Source organism: Anopheles marshallii, chromosome 3 (assembly GCF_943734725.1).
Source record: "Anopheles marshallii chromosome 3, idAnoMarsDA_429_01, whole genome shotgun sequence".
In the NCBI taxonomy this organism is placed as follows: domain Eukaryota; kingdom Metazoa; phylum Arthropoda; class Insecta; order Diptera; family Culicidae; genus Anopheles; species Anopheles marshallii.
Genome location: NC_071327.1, coordinates 21,158,690 through 21,182,824, shown reverse-complemented (window position 1 = coordinate 21,182,824; position 24,135 = coordinate 21,158,690). Strand labels below are relative to the sequence as shown.

At 46.6% G+C, this 24,135-nt stretch overlaps 3 protein-coding genes across 3 annotated transcripts; 1 reads left to right on the top strand and 2 right to left on the bottom strand.

Annotated features, from left to right (window-relative positions):
- The first annotated feature begins 716 nt into the window (after positions 1 to 716).
- LOC128711676 (uncharacterized) lies at positions 717 to 12,511 on the top strand. Its single transcript, XM_053806559.1, has 6 exons — positions 717 to 804; positions 2,165 to 3,208; positions 9,601 to 9,732; positions 9,817 to 10,025; positions 10,105 to 10,411; positions 10,491 to 12,511. Exons 1-6 carry the CDS (start codon positions 717 to 719, stop codon positions 12,509 to 12,511), a joined length of 3,801 nt encoding a protein of 1,266 aa, XP_053662534.1.
- Positions 12,512 to 13,507: 996 nt separating this feature from the next.
- LOC128712346 (uncharacterized) lies at positions 13,508 to 14,219 on the bottom strand. The gene is made up of 2 exons (XM_053807241.1): positions 13,751 to 14,219; positions 13,508 to 13,674 (listed from the first exon to the last, which is right to left on the bottom strand). Exons 1-2 carry the CDS (start codon positions 14,217 to 14,219, stop codon positions 13,508 to 13,510), a joined length of 636 nt encoding a protein of 211 aa, XP_053663216.1.
- Positions 14,220 to 15,560: 1,341 nt separating this feature from the next.
- Positions 15,561 to 18,614, bottom strand: LOC128713867 (UV radiation resistance-associated gene protein). Its single transcript, XM_053808738.1, has 5 exons — positions 16,926 to 18,614; positions 16,455 to 16,606; positions 16,307 to 16,381; positions 15,894 to 16,244; positions 15,561 to 15,822 (listed from the first exon to the last, which is right to left on the bottom strand). The coding sequence occupies exons 1-5, from the start codon at positions 18,612 to 18,614 to the stop codon at positions 15,561 to 15,563; spliced, it is 2,529 nt and encodes an 842-aa protein (XP_053664713.1).
- Positions 18,615 to 24,135: the final 5,521 nt, after the last annotated feature.

Below are 24,135 nucleotides of genomic sequence, written 5' to 3'. Positions count from 1 at the left end.
CACTTGTCCACTCACCGAGCTCACTCACGAAGGCTTTTAGTCATTTGAAAAGTATGTCTTCGATAATGGAAGAATTGAGGTTTAGGATGGGTTTTTTGTTTGTTTGTTTGTTTGTTAATTCCTTCAAGCTCATCTTTGCAACCAAACCACCCCTAAAGCGAACAACCATCGGGTACGGGGTGTAAAGTGTAACTATTAAGCCGCGGTTTGAAAGCATCACGATCGATGTTCCGATCAACCATATCAATTTCCACTCGCCTTTCCTTTTGAAGGTCGCGATTGGGCGAAAATGAGCGAAAGAAAAATGATTAGCTTGATTGCTTAAAATTAACCAACTAAATAATAACCCACTGAAAATCGGGGCCACCCTTTCCGTTCGCGGTGTGTACCAAGTTTGCGCATCTAACAACCGGCACTGGGTTTCCGAAAAAAAAGGGCCGAGAGGAAAACGCGGCACCCTGCCCTGTTGGGGAAGATAGACGGGGGGAGAGAGGAGGCTCCGATGGTCCGCGAAACGAGCGCGTGAATAAATTTGCAAACGAAAGCAACAAGATGCGCGCGCCGCCCCGTTTTGCGTAGTGTTTTTTTTTTTTGTTTGCGGCTCGCAAACGCGGCTAGTCAGGATCGGTAGTACTGCACCGGTGGTCAGTCAGTGTCGTGAGTTCGTGGTGGTGTGTGGTCCGAAAGCGCCCACAACGCCCCGTCCCGTTTAAGCAATGCACGTGGTGCTGTTGGTGAATCTGGAAACGAAGCGCAAGAAACATGCGTCCTTCTTCAAGGCCATCGCAACCGGCGATACGAAGCGTAAGGGGGTATTCTATCAGCGCGAAGTGTTCTCAGTTAGAATGAGCTCAGAGTAATGTGCAATTAAGGGATGAATGCAACGACTCTGTGAAGTGACGTTTTTGTGTTGTGTTTGTTTTTTCTGAAGTTAAAGTCAATTATTAAACTAAACATCAGTGACTGTGACTGGAAGAACATGTGGAAAGTCTCTGAAACTCGTGTTTACGACATCGTGTAAAAATACTTTCACGGCATAAGTATAAGCGACCTCCAAGAATGCTTTCCTGAAACATTAGCGAACCCAATGCGATGCGACAAAACAAACACAAACGCCCATAAAACGTGACGGCTCAATTCCGTCGTGTTGCCGTCGTTGCAAAGGCTTAATTGGGGAGTGAAGAATTTCCACTCACTCTGCCAGTAATGCATAAATGTCAGTGGTACGACACCGCCAGCCCCAGGAAGGTGGCCTTAAAACAGCGTTTATCCTTTAGCGTCTAGCTTTCCTCGCCTATTTTTGCATGTTCTGTGTGTCCTAAAAATCTAACCGTGGTGTTGTTTCGGTTTGGTGGTGGTTGTCATTCATCTACGCCATAACATCGCCCCGTAGCGCGAAATATGACACTGACACGCAGTTCCACTATCGCGCATTAGGATCACTTTCTCGCATCGGGCCCCGATGTCGGAATATTGCAATTTCCAATCTTAGAATCAAGCTCGAAATCGGATTGTGAGGCTAAGATCGGTGCGAAGGTGTGGCGTGAATATATTTTAATAAATTTCCAACAATTTATTATACCCCAAACGATCATCACGACAACGTGCAGTACCATTTGCAGCCGGGACACTGCTCCGGGGCACAATTTGGTCCTTTTGCGGCGGGTAACCCCCCGCGAAAGAGTGGCAACCAAGCCACCAATGGCTTAGGTTTGATGCGGAAGTACATCGGTTACGTTGCGCGTTGCTTTCTTTGGGGGTTTTGGTATTTGAAGTGTACTTGCTGACTTGGTGAAAGTGTGGCGCGACACGACAAAAGGAACATTGTGTGCACGTTGCACCGAGGACATTGGGTTGGAAAATTGAGCAAACTATTGCCCGCAAATAATGAGCTTTTATGAGGTTTATTGCCAAACTCTTTGTTTAATTATAAAATATTGGGTCGCTAACGTTTTCCTTGCTCTATTAGTAAAAAGTCTCTCAAAAAATGCTTCAAATTGAATAATTTAATAAAACATACATGTCCACGGTTCGTTCCATAGTGTGCGCCCTGGACGAAGAAAGTGCTACGGACACAAAAGTGATTAATGTTGCCACGTGACAATGGTATATAAATGGTGTAAACGTGAGAATTCATGTTGCTTTCCCCTCCCTCTCGTTCCAGTACTGATCATGACGGACGCACTCAAGATGACCGACATGCAGCAGCGGGCCAGCATCGAGTACGAGCGGCAGCGCCACCTGGCGAACTGGTTGATCGAGTCGAGCCCGCACATGCCGAAACCGACCGCCGCCCAGCAAAAGCAGCTCCAGCAACACCAGCAGCAACTGCAGCAACAGCAGCTGCAACAACTGGCCGGCGGTGCCATTACCACCAAACAGTCCAAAGCGGCAGGGAAGCTGAAGCAAAGTCCCATGTTTCTGCTGGCAAAGATTGGCCACAACATGAACCTGGCCGTGGGTGGAGGCGGTACGGGCGGGGGTGGCGGTACCGGTGGAGGAGTAACCCCAGCGGGGAATTCGCTCGTTGCCGGTTCCACCTTCAACTCCCAGACGAACCTCCCGCTACAGATCCTGTCCCCGGGTGGTGGCCGCGAAGGGAACAAACCGAAGCTGCGGCGCTTCAACTCGCACGACACCAGCGCCAACATGTTCTCGGTGGCGGAGTTTGAGAACGCACGGATGGCGCGGCGCAACGAGCTGGAAAGTGCGGCCCTGCTGCGTCAAAAGGCTCGCTACAAGCTCAACTCACTGTCCTCTGTTGGAGGTGGCGGTGGAGGAGGAGGGGGAGGAGGAGGAGGAGGGGGAGGAGACTGTTCAACGGGGGAAAGCAAGGGTTCGAAGCTGAGCTCCAGCGAGTCCAGCACCGAGCCACTGTTCGCGGAACAGTTTCTCGAGCGATTCTCATTGCCCCGCGTCATCCGCCTGTCGTACACGTCGTCGTCCACCTCGCCGATGCCCGGTGGTGGCCATCAAGGTGATCAAACGATGACCTCGTCCAGTTCGGCAGAATCGAGCAGTACGGCCGAACGGCCGAGCAGCGGCTCGAAAGCATCCAAGTCGAAAAAGGGCAAGGGTTCGGGCACGATCGGGGGCGATCTGTTTCTGCTGTACCGGTACATGCGCAGCTACCGGAGCTACCACGTGTTCAACACCAAGGCGGGAACCAGCCGGAAGAAGGGCTACAAGATACCGCACGATTTCCCCGGTAAGTTCGGTGTGTCACTGTGTCATGGACAAAGGGTGTGGACCAACCCAACAAGGTCAATTTCTTTGCGCTTGTTGTTACGTTCAGCACACCGACTGCAACTGATTAATGGTTTTAAATGGTTAAAATCTGTTTTAATATAAAATTGTTAAATGCACGAACACGGGCTGCTGCGCTTGCCTCTCGGGCGTAGGAGAAAGTTTTGCTGAATGCTTCAATCAACTTAATTAGGTTTGAGTGTCCCAAGATAAAACGAAATCACTCGCAGCCGTTGGTCACGCAAAATGATTTTAACTGCGGGTATGATAATTTTAACCGCAGGAGGTACTACACGCCATCGGGCTGGGTTAAGCCATGCAGTTACTTGCACATCATACTTATGAGTTTCACTTTTAGTTTTTTTTTTTAATCCTACCTTATACTAAACTTTTTAATATAAGCTAATTAACAGTAGATGCTGCCTGTTTGCATCTCGATCTTAATTTTGATACCGTCTGTAGAAGAAAAGATGCTCTGCTATCACGTATGCCAGGGTCAGTCGAACGGTGCTACTGGTTAAGTAGGAGTTGAAGTGATACGTCCGGCATGGGTTCAACACTCAACTAAAGCTGTTTTTGGATTCTTATTCAGGCTCTACTATTTCTAGTTGTTTCTTGACTCTTGTTGATCTCCTATCTGGGGAAAGACATTAGAATAGGACTTAGATATTCTTGATCCCCCCATGTCTTAGAGCTGGTGTGTTGTGATCTCTCCACCACTATTAAGATACTGCTGCACACTTACCGAGTTTGTATCAAATCTAATTTATATTTAGGGGTAATTTTAGACAAACTACAAATTCATACAATAGTTATTATTAAAAAGAATTCTCACATTCGAATTCACTGGGATCAGATCGTCTTCATCATTCAGCAGATCCTGGCGAAGATGTCATCTACTTCAAGCACCTTTATATGTTTAGAGACGAAAGAAACTCTCATGTTTCAAAGTCTCTTTAATATTTTCAACAACAACAACCTTTATATGTGATAGCATAGCCAGAGAGAGTAGCAATAGTCCGAAATTATTGCTCCCTTTGGGAAAGATCAGTGCAAGGGAGAGATGAACTTGAATGTCTGCTCTTTAACCTATCGCTAGAAAAACGGCCATCCGAGATTCGGAGTGAGGAGAACTTCAAGGATTCTTTACCTTAATTAAGTTCCTGGTGTATGTGTGGAAGACTCTTCAATGACGAGTTCTCCATGAAATATACGATGAACTCAATAATGTGTTAAGAATCTGACTTGCCTGACTCCGACGAGCTAGACATGTCATTAGAACGATACCGGACAACCCAGTCCGTAGTGACTTTTTTTTTGTTAGAACAGGCGTGACCGACTCTGATAAAGATGGAGTGAGTGGCTTTGAGATATGTCTAATCAGTTAATAGTAACTAAATCCAACAACCTGCCAGCCATTCTTAAAGAAAGCTTTAGAAAAGACCTTTTAAGAGAGGCTTGCAACAACAAAAAAAAGCATCTCCACAGCATCTTTTCTATTTGGAAATTATCGTTTTTCACCGCCTGCTTTGCTTTTCGGGTGTGACTGACACTGTCTTGCACCTTCCCCAACATTCCCCGAGTCTTTAGTCAATGAACGCTCGTAGCACCACTTATTTTCACACCTTCGCTGGTTCGACGGTTCCACCGAACCCACCCAACCAGCCAGCCGTGGGTCCAAAACAGTAAAAATGGGCAAACAAGCGCTCACCCAAATCCAGCCTCTTAACGCGTATCCGAATTGCGGCACGGTGCGCGCGTAACTTGGCAAATGGTTTCGTTCGCTCGCGCAATAATTTTCTACGCTTCGCGCTACAGTTCCTCTGCGAGGGCGCACGAGCGGGAAACCGTCCGCCCTGATCGTATTTGCATAATTCAGCCTGGCCGGCCGAATGTGGGAGAGGCGTGCTGCTGGCGGGTGGGGACCTTCTCTTCAGTTTGTGGCAATGAAAATTGCATTTTTTCACCCGGGCCACGCCGAGAGGTTTGTTGCACCTTTTTTTTTTTGTCTCGTATGCGGTTGTGGGAAAGGGGGGGGGATGAAAACAATTGGGCGGCTCGAAAGGGATGCGGACTCTCTCTATCCAATCTGTGCTCTTGCAATAGATGCAGAAGATGGTAGATACCGGCCATGTTAATATGCACCACAAACACAACCCCCCACCCCCCACCCCTCCCAAGAGAGTACCCCAATCAATCGCTTCAACGATATGCCCTAAACCGCGTTGGCCACGGAGTTTCGCACGGGGCTGATTGCATCGGTTCGGAAGAGCACAAAAAAAAGCCCTTCCACAGAGGGGCCCAACGTCTCTGTCCCACGCTTTTCGAAGAATGTGTTCTGAAATGTACGTGCGTAAGCAAATGGTATTGGGTTGGTAAACTCTTTGGAAGAGATGGAGAGAGAGAGAGAGAGAGAGAGAGAGAGAGAGAGAGAGAGAGAGAGAAAAACCACATCTGTTTCCACGTGCATATGACGATGCACTTTTAATTGAATGCTGAACAACCCCCCGCACCAATCGGCCCAACGCTAGAAGGTGGAATTGCAAACCACCTCCCTCTCTCTCTCTCTCTCTCTCTCTCTCTCTCTCTCTCTCTCTCTCTCTCTCTTTTGTGCTGTGTGTGGCACCATCATTTATTACCTCACGGTGGAGATTCCCGGTCGTCCCGTACCACCTTCCCTTTTTCCCTCCCAGCCAAACCATTGTTTAGTGATGCATTTCGGTGTTGCGGGCAGGTTAAAAAGTGCACCGTCAAACTCTCTATCGTTAACATTGCAATTATCGCATCGTACGATTTGCCGGCCGCGCGCGCGGTCCAGCGTAGATGTGTTGCTAAGGCTAGATCAGCATGCCGGAGGCAAAATCCGAATGCCCCGGGCACGGAAAAGGGTTGAAGAATAAAATCAACACCCCAACAACCGCGCCTCACCGCCCAATACAGAGATAGCAACAACAACAACAGCAACAACAAAAACAGATCAGCAAGAGAAACCAAACGTGACTGAGAGAACCATGGGAGAGGGAAGCGCGTGTGGAACTGTATCAGAATCAGAATCTTTTGCTGTGGGCCGTGTCATCATTAATCAAACATGGCAGGCGAAGCACACCGGCGTACCATCATCGCATACATCTGGATGGAAGTAATCTGCATATTCGTTTCTCTCTCTCTCTCTCCCGCTCTTTCTCCCACTCGTGGATGTTCCGGGAGGCTTTGTGTACGGAACGTTGTCAAACGTTCGGCGAGATCGCACCGTTCGAGCGTACGGCGCTGCATTGTGATGCCGTGAAAATGCCGGTCATACCGGTCTATTGTAGCTGTTGTGCGATCACTATCTGATTCGGTGTTGACGGTGTGTTTGGTGCTGTTTAGAATTTGCAATTCGCAGTGTAGCAGTGTGGTGTGATACAGACTTAATACACTTAAAGGTGAAGTAACAGTTTTACTCCATTTCCACTAATGTATGTCGTCCATTTTGAGCTACGGTGAGTACCGCACTCATCGACAGTAAGCTTACGACGAATGCGACCCGCATAAACCCGCTTACCGGCGGGATGAACTTGAGCCTTGGATGAAGCGGTCTTGGGTTTCCATTGTCTAGCACCACTTCACTGTGATACACGATGTCTACAAAATGTGGTTTTATATTCATAAAAGGTGCGGGTGATCTAATATCTTGATCGATCAATCTTTTCGACGAGGTAGACATCGGATATGCATCGATCGAGCGGTGATCGGAAGGGAACAAAGAACCGTGATCTTCCTTAAACAATTATTTTTATTAACACTTCAGTCGTTTTTGTAGACTATTCAACCTTCTTGGTGGTAACGCGGAATCGGAATGTAACTTACATTTAATGAAAGATAAAGGCATGTAGATGTCCATTCCTTTCTTCATGCTGGTGTGGTAGTGTAAGTGTAGGAAGGTTGTAATTTCAACACATCATTAAATAAAAGCTACAATTTTTACAGCACTGCTACAAAGCGTTTCCCACAAGTGTGGACTGCGACACACTGAAGGGGCACGCTCAAGACGTTTTGGGCGTTGGGCGGGAAACTCAGGTCTGACCGTGCGGAATGAGCGGTATTTTCAGATGCAGAATTCTTGGTCCAATTTCCCACAACCATTGTGTACGATGTGTGTTGCATTGTTTTGTCTAGGCGTAACTCGCACCATGGTCGTACTTTGCATGCTTTTTTTTCGGATATTGCGTAGAGCTAACATTAAAGTCTATTACTGAGAAAGTATACGACTTCTGCAGAATCAATGCATAAGAAGCGTTCTACGCTTTAGAAGAATTACTTACGAGTAAAGTACTTTGGTGAGTTGAAAACGAGTATAGGATTTCTCAAGCCTCTCAAACTTCTGGTTGATTACATTAACGACCATCGGTTTTTAGAGTTTCCAACCGGAGTTGGAACCTACATTTATTTTTCCTTCCAACTGCTGGGAGTTAGGTCCCAGACAACTTTGCTTCCCTACTACACGATTACTAGCAGAAGAACTTCCTCGCCGGAGAGCGGAGCGTTTACAAGCAGAAGGACTTTCTCGTCGAAGAGTTGAACGATTACTAACAGAAGGTCTTTCTCGTCGGAGAGCGGAGCGATAACTGAATTTTGGTACGGACATGATGCCGTTTTTATACCAATTTTCGTCCGTTTTTTTTTTGGTATGTGTTCTTTTTGTTTTCCTTGTCATATTCGTTTAGATTCCCTGTCCTATTGTCCTGGCTCTACCGGTTGTCTAGTTTGGGTTCACCTAGGAACAAAGAACTCATTGTATTCGTCTTGTACAGGCAAAACTTCCCAACTATCAATTTGGTTAGTACCCTCTTTTTAGCCTAGGTGGCGCTTTTTCGTGTCTTAGCTAATTACGATGCTCTGGTCGCCACAGGTTCTTACATCTTAGTTTAGATCTATCAAGGCTCCGCTGTACCACTGTACCTCATCTTCAGTTCATCTGTAGTACTTCTAATACACAGTACTTTAACATTGCATCAGGTCCACTGTTATAAAACGCAAACATCCTTCTGATCATCTGCTTTTTTGCACATGACAAAGAGATATTCGTCAGTTTTAGACAAAGTTCCTGTACTCAAAGGCATTTTTGAGTGCTAAAATTAATTCGACATCCTGCAGTAGATCGGTTATCACTATTATTTCTTCATCTTTAATGCAAGGCGCCGATAGCTTAATCCGCTTCTTGAATCTTCTGCTGCAAGGAAGACCCGTAAACCAATGTTAATGTCCGCAGCGTATGCCGAGGTTTCTAGAAAATTCTTCTCGAAATTCCACAGTTTATTCTTGGAATTCTTGAGTTCTAGATAACTCTAGTATGGTAGGATCCTCTGACTGAGATGTTGAACTAAGCGGTAAAGGTGCTCTAAATATCTCCTATATCTCTGCGACTAGCTGCAGTTCGCTTCATACATCATACTTCTTAGTATGATAACTAGACCTGGTGCTTCATCATTCGGTCGTAATATGATATCCAATATCTGCTACTCCAAAAAAAAGCCTTTAAATTACGCTTCCAATAACGAACATGGAGTATCACACCCCGTGATAGCAGGTTAGGGCGTAATGTCCCAAAATCAAACTCATTTACCGCTACTGTGGACGGGAACACCCGCTGGACCACTGGTCCAAATCGGTCCGTCATTAACCTAATCACTTTTCGGGTCTCAGCAACTCCCACTCCCGCACGATCATTTGATCCGATCGCCGTCTCGCAGGCGTTGCAGCGTACAGCAGTGCCCAGTTAGTTTGCATGTTAATAAGGTTAGGTGCTTCTTCGTTCCCCCCAAAAAAAAAAAAGAAAACCGTCTTTAACGATCCCGTATCTCACGATCCCACGATCATTCATCCCATGCTGCTGCTGATCGTTATGCAATGAGAACAGGTGACTACCGGTTTTTTTGTTTTCGTTTGCCGAGTGCAGTACGGATTCTACACAAAGCAATAACTCAATCGAAACAATTCCCCGGGTTGCGGTGCATCGGAGAGGAAGAAGGGAATAAAGCGAGTGGGGGGGGGGGGTCATATCGTTCGTATGCATTCTTTAATTATCTGTCACTTTTTAACTGACCACTATGCAACGGTTCCAAGCGTGCAAGTAATAATAAAAAGCACACCAAAAAGGGCCCGGCTTAGCCCTGACTCCACTAACTGTTTTGATATGCAAATATGGGAAAAACTGCGGCCCGGGCCAGAGATGAAAAAGGGAATAGAAAAGCTATAATCAAGCGATAGCGCTCGATGTGGGAACGCCAAGGTGGAGGGGCCCACGGTTCGTACGGCAGCGAGACACGGTACTTTACGGGTTTTCTTTGTTTGTTTTGCGTTTTTCCTTCCCAGGTTACTTCTCCTTCATCAGCGACAAGGGCGCACCGACGGCAACCGTGTACACGACGATCGTCCAGCTGGTCCGGGACCAAGTGTACAAGTTCCTGTCGCTGGACAACCTTTCCGCGTACACCGAATCACACGGTAGGGTGACAATTAGCCACAATGCCGACGGAATCGTACCTAAACGGCGCAAGTCCGTCCACCTTTTGCTTTCGCTTCCGACAGATAACTTTAGCCACAAAACGCACTACGTGAAGGCGACGGCCAAGGCGGGCCAGGTGTACCGACTGCTGGCGGTGTTCCAGGACGGAGATCACAAATCGGCCACCTCGCCCTCTAGTCACAAGGATGCGTCGGCGGCTGGCAGCGGTAACGTGGGAGGGCGGGAGAAGGAACGGGGCAAGTACGCGCAGCTGTTGGATGACAATCGTCAGGTATGTGATACTGTTTTTGCGAGGAGTTCAAAAACGGTCCTTCATTTTTTTACTCTCCCTTCACACCTCCCCCCCTCAGATCTTCTACGTATCGCTATCCGCCAAAGGAAAGTTCTACGAGATCGAGCAGCATAGTGCTCCGGTACTGCAGAAGTACACCAACTTTGGCAACCACCATCAGCTGCACAGTCTCAACGGGAACAACACGAGCAGCAGTAGCGTGGGGACGAACGGGAACCAACCGACCCAACAGCAACGAAAACCGAAACAGTTGAGCCGGGACTGTGTGCATCGGATCGGGTTCATTATGCAGTCGGAACCGTGTCTACCGCTGAACCTGAAGCTCATCTCACCGCAGACGGGTGCAAACTCCTCCACCGTACCTGGTAAGACCATGTCCCCGCATACTCAATAATGCGATTGTCTCGGTGCCTAATGCCATCGATCTTCCTTTCTTTTCTTCAGAGTACGTGACGATCGCAAAGATCAGCGAGGAGAACTTCCTGATCGCGTGCCCGCTGGATGAGCAACAGCTAACGACGACACTGACGCTAACCAAGCTGCACCTAACGCCCCAGATGAAGTTCGCCAAATGTACGATGGGTTTCGAGAACGAGCAGCACATGTTCCTGAACGCGAACGTCCAGACCGTGCTGAAGTTTTGCCAGTTCAACTGCGACAACTTCCTCCGGGTAGTGGACCACGAAACGAACGCAATCGAGCTGCAGCAAATGACGGCACTGTCGATTGGACAGCAGCAGCAAACACTAACCTTAGCGTCAAACACCACGACCACGACCGGTCCGAGTTCCCTTGGTTCGAGTGCGAGCGGTGGTGGTGGGAAGCACGAATCCAAGGGTGGTTCCGAGGTGCTTCGAAGGTTTGGCCGCCTGTTCGGTGGGGGTTCGGGTGGTGGTAACGATCGGAACGGGTCCGGCCATGAGAAGGAAGATTCCATCATATTTTTAAGTAAAAATGATCTGGAAAGTCTCGAATGCGGTGGTCGAGAGCTGGGCGGAATGGACGATCATCATCATCCTTCGCTGCACCAAACACAACACCACCACCACCACCACAGCCTGGTGGATGATCGAACGCTCGGAGGACGATCGGAGAGTGCGGCGGAACCTCACTCACTCCCAATGGCAAGCTACCGGAGCGAGAAGATGAAAGTGTTTGCTTCACCGAACGGTAAGAGCAAGAATGCCACGGCGACGTCGGCCACTACTTCCTCTTCTAGCCGATGGTTCCGTGGGTTCGGTAGCCGATCGAGTGCGAATGAATCCGTATCGGCGGATGATGAGTGGGACAAACGGACGAGCCTTGACCGGTACCGGGACATGTCGAAGTTGATCCAGGAGCGGTTCGGTACCCTCGGTATGCTTTCGCTCTCGTCCCGTGCGGCCAGTACCGATCGGATCGGTACCTTCGACGATGGTACGATCGTAAGCCACGATCCGGGTTCCTCCGTCGCTAGCGTCGGTGCCCGGGAAAAGTGTCTCTCACTGCAGCACATCGAGCAGAAGAGTAAACCGGACCTGGTGCCACCGCACCATCATGTGGCCACCAGCGGTGACGAAGCGATGCGACGCCCGCTGGATGATGACGATGACAATGGTAGCGTCCTCACCGCATCCGAGCTCGGAGACACCATATTCTTCCCGCTGCGCCACAGCACCAACCAACAATCGTTCATGACGCAGAAGCTGTACAGCGAGTTCCACGTGAAGACGAAGCAGTACAGCAAATCATCGTCCAGCATCCAGCAGCTGCTCCACCTAGCCGGCAATGGCAATCGGTCCGGCGGCAGTGAGCTACCGGGAAGCAAAAAGAGCGCCCTGAAGAATCGATTCCGTAGCGGTGGAACGAATCATGATCGTAATCATGGTAGTAGCGGTGAGGTGGTGCTTTCGTTCGAGGATCTTCGCTACATGAACAGCGTGTGTGATGAGGCGGAGGAACGGATGACATCCCCGTCCCGCCCGGCATCGATGGTGGTGATGAAGGAGAAGCGCCCGAAGACGGTTTCCCTGCGGGAACCATCAACGGCAGCGAGCGAGCGGACGATTCTGGACGATCTGCCGTACAGCAGTGTGCGGGACTCGATCGTGCTGCAGGCGGGCGATTCCGACCAGGACAGTAGCAGCTCCGTACCGGCGGAGAGCATTTATGCGGAAATCTGTACCGAGCATGCGGCGGCCAACGGTGCTACCAGTCCAACGCCACCATTACCACAGAAACCGAAACCGGCACACCAACAACCGGAGAAACGGTTCGTCAGCATCCGGATCAACGTACCACCGTGCGATAGTGTGGCCGCCGGGTCGGTGTGTTTAAATCCGGCCGGTGCAAATACTAATACTACCAACAACACCACCACCACAAGCAGCACCGCTACCAGTAGCAGCTGCAGCAACACCAGCAGCCGCTGCTCGTCGGCCGTTTCTAGTCCGATCGAAGACAACATTTACAACACGATCAAATGAGACCGTGGGGTCTGACCGGATGTTGTGTTGGAACAGATGACGACCAAAGTATTACCGGAATTTGTGATAAACTGCCTCCGTACGGGGTATATCAAGCGGGAAGCCGTGTAAGGAATTGGTGCTGAGGAATAGCGAATTCCATGCCACACGCAAGTTGGTGGTAAACAAAAGCAAAAGCAACAGGTTGGGAGGTATAACACTTTTAAACGTTTCAAAAACGATCAAGCGCGTTATACAAAGAGGTTCGGAAGATAGACGTTTTGGAAATCGTTTGTGCTTGACAGAGAGGGATGTAGAGTTTATTAATTCTAGCGATTATCACGAGCAGCAGGAGTTGCAGTTACTTAAAACAAAAACCAATCGGTCTCCAATCAGGGTGTGCTCCACATCCATTCCAACTTTTCTGCCCGATTTGTACACCTCAGTCTCCTCACCGACAGGATCCGGGATCAATGGCAGGTGTATAATAAGAGGCAGCGATCGAATCATACGAGATCGTCCGGTTTTTTACTGCGTAAAGTAATCGAATTGTAAAAAAAAAGAACAAAACAAAAAAGCTACTTAAGAATATATTGAATTTACGTTATGCCAGCACCACCAACAAACCCCACGAAAGAAAGCAATTTTGGAAACATGACAAAAATGAAGAAAAAAATTACGAATTATTGTAGTACGTCGTAGCGATTGCAAACGTGGTTAAAAAGCACATGTAAAATATAAAAATACACAGGCGCGCGCGAGTATTGTTTAAGGAAGGAAGGAATTATTTAATAGAAATGAAGCAACGATCGAATGGATTGTTACTGTAGCTGTGTGAAATGTGAGGATAGGCCAGGCAGAGAGAATGTTAGTGCACCTCAATAAAAATGTCCTTGATGGTAAGAGTGTAACTAGTTGGAGACGATGTTATTATTATTCTTTTTTTAATCAAACCCATGATTAACCCCTGATTAAAATATCCAAAAAAAATACCATACACAATGCGTCTGTGAATTCTTACATTTGTTCGTACAGTTTCTGTAGCAAATAAAAGGCAAAATCATAATGGGAATAGTTGTCGGACAGGTCCTCCATGATCTGTTTCAGCAGCTGCAGCAGCATGTTGAACTCGTGTAACAATATCCCTTGCTTCAGCAGAACGTGATCCGCTACGTTAACATCATCTGTAAAAATGAAGGAAGAAAAAATAGGCAAATGAATTGCATTTCGACCGTACATTAACCCAAAAAAACCACACACATTGCGTACGGGCTAGCAGTTCCGCCTTATCCGCCTGACATAGCGCCGAGTAGATTTTGTTCATTTTATGCGTTAACACTGGCTTCTCCCTAGCGACCTGTCTCCCGATTGCTGCGCGCAATGTTTTCAGCGACGATTTCACGACATCATCCTCCGTACGCATCGTTACCAAGCGTTCCTGCTGTTGCTGGGAAAATGTGGCCATCTGCGACTCGACGTACTGTTTCGGGTTCTCCAGCACGGTGTCAAAGTTGGGCAGCCCGAACTGTACCAGGAACTGTTCCTGGGTTTGTGTCGGTGTGTTGGACACTTTCCGCTTCGCACTTTTCGCCTTGCCGGTGTTCTCCTTTGCAGGCTGATACTTTACGATCGCATCCAGCGCATCGACTGGAATGCCGTTCGGATCGTACATTTTGTAGCCCATGATCTGGAGCGCTATATCCGTCAGATCCGATACGTTTATGTTCATTGTAATTTAACGTTTTAGGCGAGGTGCAAGGTGACGGTACACACACACAACAAACCACAACACTTTCGATTAAGCGACACAACTTAAGAAAATTATCGCTCGATATTTAGTTTAATGTCGAAAATGTTTGCAAGCGCAGCATATTGTGGAGATTCTTGTGCTGTTTGTTGTTCTTCTTCTTCTTCTTCTTCTTCTCGTTCTTCGTTCTTCTTCTTATGTGCTGTTTGTTGTTTACTTCCGCACAAGAGAACTGTCAAATGGGTTGTTTATGTGGCGATGCGTTTATACTGCGCAGGTTAACGATTGGAGGCACTGGGTGGAATGAAAGTTGTGGCCCTATATTGGGGTTGAGGCACTATTTCCGAGGAAGTGCAGGGGTCTTCATCTCTTTCCAATCCGCAGCAAGTTCTCCGTTGTCTAACAAAAAATCCTTTGAATATATGTCCTGTTTTCCAATTTCTGATACCAAGAGATCCTCGAGCATCCTCGCCGAAGGTAGGTCCTTTCATCGTTTTGATTCATTCACGTTCGAGTACGTTAAACTTGTAAAAAGGAAAAACGATTACTGATTAGCGATATGATGATCAATGCGAATGTATTTGCAGATTTATGGCGCATTAGATCATCGGAGGAGAATTAATGTTACCTCTTGCTTTGGATGCTCTCCATGTATCAGAAATCAGAAAATCTTTCGATTTTATGCATTTTTGTATGCGTGTGAATGAGATGAAGTATACTTTCCATTTCATCTATCCCATTTGCTCTGGCGATCGTTCTGATAAGTTTGATAGTATGCGATAGTAATAGCCAATGTACTACGCTACCACGTTTTCAATGCTAACATGCGAGAGCAGAACAGCCAAATGCTCGATGGACGGGAATGACCTACCTCTTATAGACACCGAACTGATATTTTTTTAAAACTTCTCTTAACAACATTATGCAATTGAACTTGATTCGTTTATTTTCTGTTCGGTTGTTTACAATTGTTTTACTTTACCCAATCGCATCGCATCGCCATCGATTTCGTTGCTTTCCGTTCAACTAATGCTGTTCCACTGCGAGAACGTGCGCCCCCTCCCAAAATATCAGCGCTGAAGCAAATGTATGCTCCAATAAATATTAAATTAAAAACTACAACAACAAAAAATGAAACGAAACAAGTGGGAAAGTTAACAATATTCTTACGGCTTCGCGCGCTATTTTACATTTTAAATTAACTCGTTAGGGGGAGGGAAATTCATTACTATCTGATACTCTTGATTCCTGTCCAAACAATCTACGTACGATCAGTACGGTTTGTCCTGTTTGCTTTTTCTTCCCCAGCAGCGGGAAATACGATTAGAACTTTTTGCCACCATCAAAATCGAACGGCCGCTGCAATGGGACGCTTTGAGCTAGAATGGGATCGGAAGCAAACGTACTATCGCCACATCCGCGCCTCGCTGGATGAAGGTGCTCCTGGTCAACGGTTATTCCTCCGCTGCTCGAACGGGTCGCTGCCTGCTGCAACGGATGGTGCCGATTGTGCTGATACTGTTTTTGCATTTGCTGTCGTCGATCCTGAAACCGGTCCGGGTAGTAATCAACCGAGCGGGAAATTCTGCCGGAACGTACACGAACAGTGTTGAGTAAACATTACGATTATACCGAGCAGTGCCATCCTCCGCTTACCTACTGCACGATGGACTTTCCCGTAGGAAGGATCCACTGCTGCTGCTACCGCTGCTGCTCCCACCGGCCGGTACCGGTACGAACCCGGGCGACATTTTCAAATCGACCGCAGACGAACCGTACATGGAGGCGGGCAACATCTGGAACGGTTCCTCCAGCTGGCGGTTTTGCAGTGCTCCACCACCGATGCCCGGGATGGTGAGAATGTTTTGCAGGTTGACGAGCGTGGCCCGCGGATCACCACGGCTCAGCGAGAGCGAATGCTTCAGCTGGGAGATGTTCTGATTTAACAGGTACACACCGTACAGCAGTGCGTTCGGTGCCGGACCGGACCGACAGTGCAAAGGGAAGCTGTGAAGGACGAGAGGTTAGCAAACGGAATACTCCAGCGCCGCTACACGCCACAGACTTACTCTCGATCTATCGTCGGTAACAGCTTGATGTGGTCCACTATTTTCGAACGAGAACCGTCATACTTTATGGGATTTCTAAACGAAAATGAAAAAGAGTGGATTACATTAACCTCCGTCCAAACAATTGTACAACGAAACTGTCACGCACCGTAGAGGAATATCTAAAAACGAGGAACACATCATCACAGCGTGAGCGACAAAACCAAGGGCAACGCTAAGGGCCAGTGCCGGCGTTGAGTCGGAGTATGATTCTGCATTCGGCAAAGGTACATCATTAATGGTGTAGATACCTTGATTTGTCTGAAATGGGAAGAGCGAGAAGAGTTTCTGTAAAAAAAAAGGCCCTGCAAACCAAGGACAGTATATTGCGTACTGAAACCTTTTATGGTCATGTGCCACTCTTCCGTCTACCTGTATCTTGTGCAAAGTGCTATTAATTCTATCCAAAGCTTACGACTCAAGTCGAACTGCACAACACCTCTGACAATTACCTCTGAATGTCGAGAATATTTGAAAGTTCCAAAAGAGTTGTGCAGATTCTACTGCAACATGAAAAGGAATCCCGCAACAAATTCCAATCTTAACCTGCTCGTCTAAAGCCACCTCCGACAAAACTTACCGATTTGATATAATAAATTTCATTCAACCCCTTCAACAAACGATGGCGCACCAGCAACATCTTCCCGAACACCTCCCGCACGCTGTCCTTTTGGCTGGCGTACGCCATCTTCTGCTGATACAGCTGTTCCTTCTCGCGCCCGTACGTTCGGTACCGTTCCATCAGCGAAGATTCCCGCTCAATGTTACTATCACAGGCCGCATTTAATCGATAGCGCAGCTGTTGCATCCCAACGCCCATCCGGTCGCGTTCCTGCGCCAACAACCGGCAGCGAAACCGAGCCCGCTCGATGTGTCGCCGCAGTTCCTGGCCGCGCAGCAGTACCGCCGGATCGATCGGTTCACGCTCCTGGTAGAGCAGTTTGCTCAGCTGCTTACCCATACCGCCCGTTCGGCCCTGGTTGCCCCCCGTCCGGTACACCAGGTGCTTGCTGCTAAACAGCTCCATATTGAGACAGTAGGCACTCTTCATGCAGATCCGCTCGGTTAACGTTTTGGCACTCTCCGCTTCGTACCGGATGCGCCTTTGTCGTTCCTGTATTGCAAGTAAACGCGCAACATCGTAGCAAGGGCGTACTTCCGCCGGCAGAAACTCCATCACGAGGTAGCGCAACTTCAGGCTCGTTTCGGTCGGTTCGGTCCAACTGATCGGTGTGGATGGGCTGACGGATCGGGGATGTGGAAATGGGCCCGTACCGGTGCTGCTTCCACCATTGCTAACCACCGGTGATACGGACAGTTTCTCCAGTCTGCCTTCCACACCCAGCAGCATGCCACCGCCGTTCGCGTAGTGCCACTGGTTCGGAGACGCGGACGAAGGCGTCTGATAGGAAAGGTGAGGACCACCAGACGCCAGTGGGGAGGAATTATTGCTAGTATCACAGTGTAAGACGTTCTCGGTGGTGTTCGCGCGTCCACCACCACCGGTCGGACCACGCCGCCCACTACCAACTATGGGAATCGTTGCCGAGGGCGAATAGGTCGCCTGTCCAGCAGTAGTAGTAACAATCGGCAACGTTTTAGGTGTGGTCCCGTCGGACATAACCGCTGAAACCATCGGTCGTCGCTGCTCCGGTTCGAGAATGCAGGCAGCCGAAGTGAAGTAGCCGCCGTGCAGCTGAAACACCAGCGTATTCGACTGGAGACGCTTTTCGTTGCGCCGTGCCAATGGCACCAGTCCGGAGAAATATACGCCCCATGCAAACAGCATCCGATCGGTGTTGTTGGTCGTTGGTTGGTTTGGTTTATCGTTCGGATTCTGATGCTGCCCATCGCACTCATCTTCCACACTTTTATCGCTTTCGTGAGGCACTTTCGTTCCGGCAGAGCTTAACCCTCCCGTGTCGATCATGGGAACACCCGGTACATCGGACGCACCGTTGTGTTGCCACACCCGCACACACACACTCCGCAGGGAGGATTTGATCGTGGCCGGGCAGTCGATTTCCGCCCACAGCACGTTCCGGTGTAGGTCATGCTTTTCACTCGTGTAAAACGGGGCGGAGTGAGGTGTCTGGTGAAGCGTAAAGTAAACGGTACATTTGGATCTTCCTCCTTCTGCCGATGACGTGCTGGTTGGGGCACGCTCCGGAACGATGATGTTGTGTCCGGATATTTGTATTAAGCTGCGCAACCGTAGCTGCTGCGTCGATAGTGGACTCCAGTCGCGACATCTCGGACGGTCAAACATTTTCTGCAATGAATCAAGAAAACGCAACGCATCAGTAATGTGAATGATACGCCTTCCGAGAACAATTTTAATCTTTATGGTAAATGTGTGGTGCCACTCTGCAAATTGGCCGAACACTACAAACGCATGGGACGTGCTTTATCGTACAAAGCAATCGTATCGTACTGTAAACATTCAATGTGTCTGCGTGACAGTAAAGCCGTATAACTATTTTTCGATAAATTGAGCCCCCAAATCAACATGCGTAACATACTGTGCCATGACAGTGCTTTCGAGTCTATCCGTAGCAACGCAATGATACACTTACGAAATGAGAAATATCCCCATGGGAACCAACACATCACGGTAGCACTTATGGTAAATGAGGCGCCTTTCTCTCTACCCACAATCAGCTTGCTCTACATTTCCTTTTTTTCTGCGTTGGAGGTTTTTCTGGCCTACTAATCGCATAATTAGCTTGCAGCACGGTATACTTTGTTCGCTGACGTTGAGTTTGTTTCACACAGTCATACCCAGGATCATTGAAGTTGGTCAAAATCGCATTCGCTAAACAACCCGATCGATGACCTCCTGCACCGGAGTTTACGATGAGTAATTAGATTAGGAAGGAAAGCTGGGCACCGTGCATCTTGGCGCATCGGTATACAGCCCCATATGTTTACAGCCAAACTTTCGTTCCGATGCAACTAATTTTCTGTACTTTGTGTTTTTGTTTGCTTTAAGGATGTAGCGTTACACGATGCGACCGTTCCTGGCGAACGTTCTGCTGGTAGGGTCATTCGATATCTCAATATCTGTACGCATTACCTCATTTTTTCCTGCTTCGCTCGATTGGAAAACGGTTTCACGAGGAAAACACTCCACTTGATACCGTTCAAAACGATTTGTTTCGATGCACACAACACGATAAGCTGGTGCTTTTCACTGTACACGAATGCTATCCGGATCGAAGTGGGAATGCCAAGCTATAGAAGAATCATGTTCAGGGAACGTATTTTCAACTAAACTTTCACGATGCGCGTACAATCACTGATATTACTTTACTATGTGGTTTTTTCTGCTCCGTTTTGCACACTTCCAAATCGTTTTCTCGCTTTGTTTGCATCGCTGACTTTGCACAGTGGGATGGGCATGGTCCATGCGAATTGACGACAGAAATGTCATCCTTTGATCGTTTTTATTTTAACCACCCTGTCCTACATAAGCAAAATCGAACTCCACGAACTGATTTTTTTTTTTTCAAAAAATACTATTTTTTACTAAACGATCATATAACGAAGCAAATTCTATTTTGCAATCATTACAATAATGTTTAATGTTCTCAATTTACTTTCTTAGCAAAACCCCAAGTCAACATTTTTTCACAACGTTGTGGTTTTGTTTCATTACTCATTTATTTCTGTTTTATTCATTATTATCCAGGTTTTTGTGTACTTCTTCTTTTTTTAAAATAAAACAACTTTTTCTGCTTTCTTTTTTTAACACAATTGTATGATATATCTATTCAACAATATTTATATGTATAGAGCTTAGATTATCCAACCTGTTCACAAACAAATCTACAAATATTACAATGTTTTTTTTCTTACTTTTCATTTGCATGAACGGATGGGGAGGGGGCTGTATGTGTGTGTGTGTCCGTATGGTTGTATCCGAGAGGTGTACTTTTTACGGGGAGGGGACTTATATATGCACTGTTTTACTCATATGCTCGTGTTTAGCGCTTCTAGATTGTGTGTAACCATTGTATTATCATACTTACAATGCTTACTAGCTTATTTACCATTCGTCACTTAAAGGTTCTGCTCTTTTGCTCTCTCCTTTGCTTTCATTTTCCACTTGCTTATGCGATACATATATATACATACGGTACATGGTAATTACCAGCATATACATATGTATAAGTATGCACAAACAATCTATAAATTATTCATTTCCATTTCCGGGTGGGGTTGGTGATGATAGTGGTGTAATGGGGGTAGGGGGAAGGGTGTCTGTCGGTATGTGAATGTTAATTTTTGCATCATCTTCCTTGCCATTGCATTATTTTATGCTTCCTGGACCTTTCCGAATTCCTTTCATGGTTTTAGGTTTGAGGTATGATCTTGATTTTCCTGCACACCAGAATCAATTGCTTGAATTGATCGACAATCGGGAAACCCATCCACGGATCGACATCCTTTCTCTCTTTCTTCCTTCTCAACCTGTGTGACTTTGCATTAAACTATGCAGCATACGATGCGCTACTATCGGTCTGTTTCGTTAAGTGCTTTTGCGTCACTGTTGTGTTTATGGCAAAGGAAACTATATTTTACAGCAACATATAAAAACTCCAATGAAAACCTACAAAAGGCCAACAATGTACACAATGATGAGACAATAATGGTTTCAAAAGCCTTAGAGACCCCACGTTCTCCCTCTGCTTGCTAAACTTATCTAAATGCTTCCACCGGTGTATCTGGTTTTCCTGCACGCCGGGCTTCCAAAACGGAGTTCCAAAGAGATGAGGTGAGTACTATCGAATGTATAAACCCGTTACCGCCGTTTGACTACAAACAGGCACGCATTCGTCTACTATTACTTCTATCCGGGTGGCTTGGTTTCTTCATTCCGAGTTTTTGGTCCGATCTTACCAGCAATGGTTATGTAGCGGGGCTAACAAACACACATTACAAGTATGGCTATACGCAATTTATGTTTTCATAAACAAAACAACAATAACATAGGGATCGATCAAGTGCAACACGAATCGGGGAAATTGTTCCGAATAGGGCTGGAATGCTGAAATATGCAAACCATTACGTTAAGAAAATTACGAAACTGACAATCGAACGGGTTAAAATTAGTGGTGGGTCATACGATTCCTTTTGCGACTCGATCTGGAATCGATTCCGAGCCGAAGTCAGAGTTAGCATCGAGTCCGACGCGTGGGTGCAACGAGTTTGGATCGGAATTAGGACCAAGTAGGTTCAATTAATCCAGCTCAAATACAGGAAAGTATAGGCGACCCCAACCCATAGAAACAGCCAATTCGATTCAGAATCAGACCGAAGTAGTTCGGCTAGTTCGACCCGATCTCGCTACGTCCAAAGGGGTCGGGGATGCTTATGCTTTCTTGCACCTACTGGAGTCCTACTAAACCTATCTCGACACGATTCCGACACAAATTCGCTAGACCCATGGTTCGGAAGCGCTTACGCTTTCTTGCCCCTAATGATCCTACTTGGCAACGGGTAGCTTGCTGATGGCTCCAACTCGGTAGAGGTTTGGGTCGACCCGCGCATCACTAGTTAAAATATATAGAGAGCACTACATTTCGCCATAACGGTGTGATGCGATTCGAACACGCACACAGATAAAAGATAAGCGATCATTTCTTTTCCACTAACTGAGAAGGTCTACACAACAAGTAGAGCGCAAGGTCACAAAAGTATGAGAAAAATCGCCATTTGTACAAGACTCCTTTCTACAACATGATTGATCATTCTTGTCCCTCCTAATTTCATGTTACATATAGCATCCTGGAACAAAATACGATCAATAAAGGTGATGGAAAATTCTGCCGTAACTTCTTAACTAAGTGAATAACCTACTACTTATCGTCCTATAACGTTACCACCCATGTCGTAAACGGATCTGGATAGATGTGTTGTAGTTGTTCTATCTCTGCACGTGTGCACTAAACTGCGTGAAACGAACTACGAACGTTTGTTTTTTTTCTGTTCCCTCTTGAACGTCGCCACAATCAACAAATACTCCAAGTGCGCACTTACGAGTATGTTGTCGATGCAGGAATGATGCACAAAAGCCACCACATCACCATCATCATTCTCATTCTCCGTCGAACTTTTTTTTAGTGAACGAATGGTTTAGTAGTGTACGTGTGTAGTAGTAGTAGTAGTAGTAGTAGTTATGAAGCGCGCCTTGATGGTGTTTGCCTGTATACTGCTGGGGTTTTTACTAAACATAGAATGGAGGAAGGGTGATTGGTGGAAAACTCAGTGTGTCCGTCCTTGGTACGGCTCAATTGTTACGTGTTGTTGCTGTGCACCTATACTTGATAATAATTTCTATATATACAATCAAATTTTAAGCTCTGCAGCATTCCTGCATTCTCATTAGCATTATAGCCCACCTCCTCTCCTTTCCATTCTTGTCCCCCTCCGCTTTGTCTTTCATCGCCATACACCATACATCAGAACGATCCTTGATCACTCTCTCTCTCTCTCTACTAGTTCACTGACTGACTGACTAACTGATGCACCGACGAAACCCGACGAAACTAATGCTACATCCGCTTGCGTTTACACCACATACACCAAAACTAGCTTCCGGGCACTACCCAAAACGCACACACGCAGCATTCAACTAAACATAATACGGATAAATTATTTTAAACTATCATTTCTTCTCTCTAAATCGCTCATTACAGGTGCACTAAACAAGCAAATCTCGTGTTGTCTTGCCCTAACACTGGTGTGCCGGAGAAAAGCGATATTTTATGTGTGTTTTGTTGTGTGGTGGACGTGTTGTGTGTGTGGGTTTGTTATTACATCTTATTTATATTTTTACCTCCTACGCTTCCTACCCCATTTCACTTCTTGTTACACATTCAATTTTTCTGAACCTTTCTCTAAGCAACTCTTCCTTGATCCTTGTTACACAGATCTAATCCATCTTGCTGACACAGATTTTGTTATGCGTGCTCCCAGGGAGTGTATAAAAGCATCTTCCGCTATCATCATCGTCAACCAAAGTTCCCATTCAACCATGTGTTGGATGGAGCAAGGTTTGTGCTGGTGTAAAGGTAGCGGTATTGCAGCATAATTTGGTACAGAGGCACCCCAAATTTGGTTCGCATACACAAAATGATTCTTCTACGCACGCGGCAGATGGTTCAAAATCTAATACCTCGTCCAAATTCCTAGGGAGATTTCGAATCGAAAATTCCCCTGGACTTTTTATTGCACATGGTTCTTCGTTATTATGACAAACGATTCGAGTGATTTTTTTTTCAAGCAACAGTGCAATTTTGTTCCAAACAGGTCCTTTTCATTGATTTTGCATTTTCTTTAAGCATCGGAGGTGTGAATCCGTAATAGTTCTTTTCCAATTCTCCTGTATCTAATGTATCCGTGTGTATTATAGTGTGTTCTGTATTGCTGAATCAAAAACTCTAATCCTCTAACATCCTTGAGATCAAAACGTAGGATTTATATCCTAAAGCATGCGGGAGTCCCAAAACAGATCATCCCAATACAGAAAGGGTAATATGAAATTCAAATACAAAGAAATTTTAGAAATTGAAGCCTGCCAAAAACAGCATAATGTAGCATTTTTGCCAAAGCAAAAAAGAAAACAACGGCCTATTCTCCTTCACTGACAGGTACGTAAACAACACATCAATCAAGCAAGGCATTTTTAGTCGGTAGTCGGTTAGTTTAGATAAAATAGACCAAGAATTGAAAACATTAGTATGTGTGCAAAATAATAAATAGAACATTTTGTGACATCAACATTC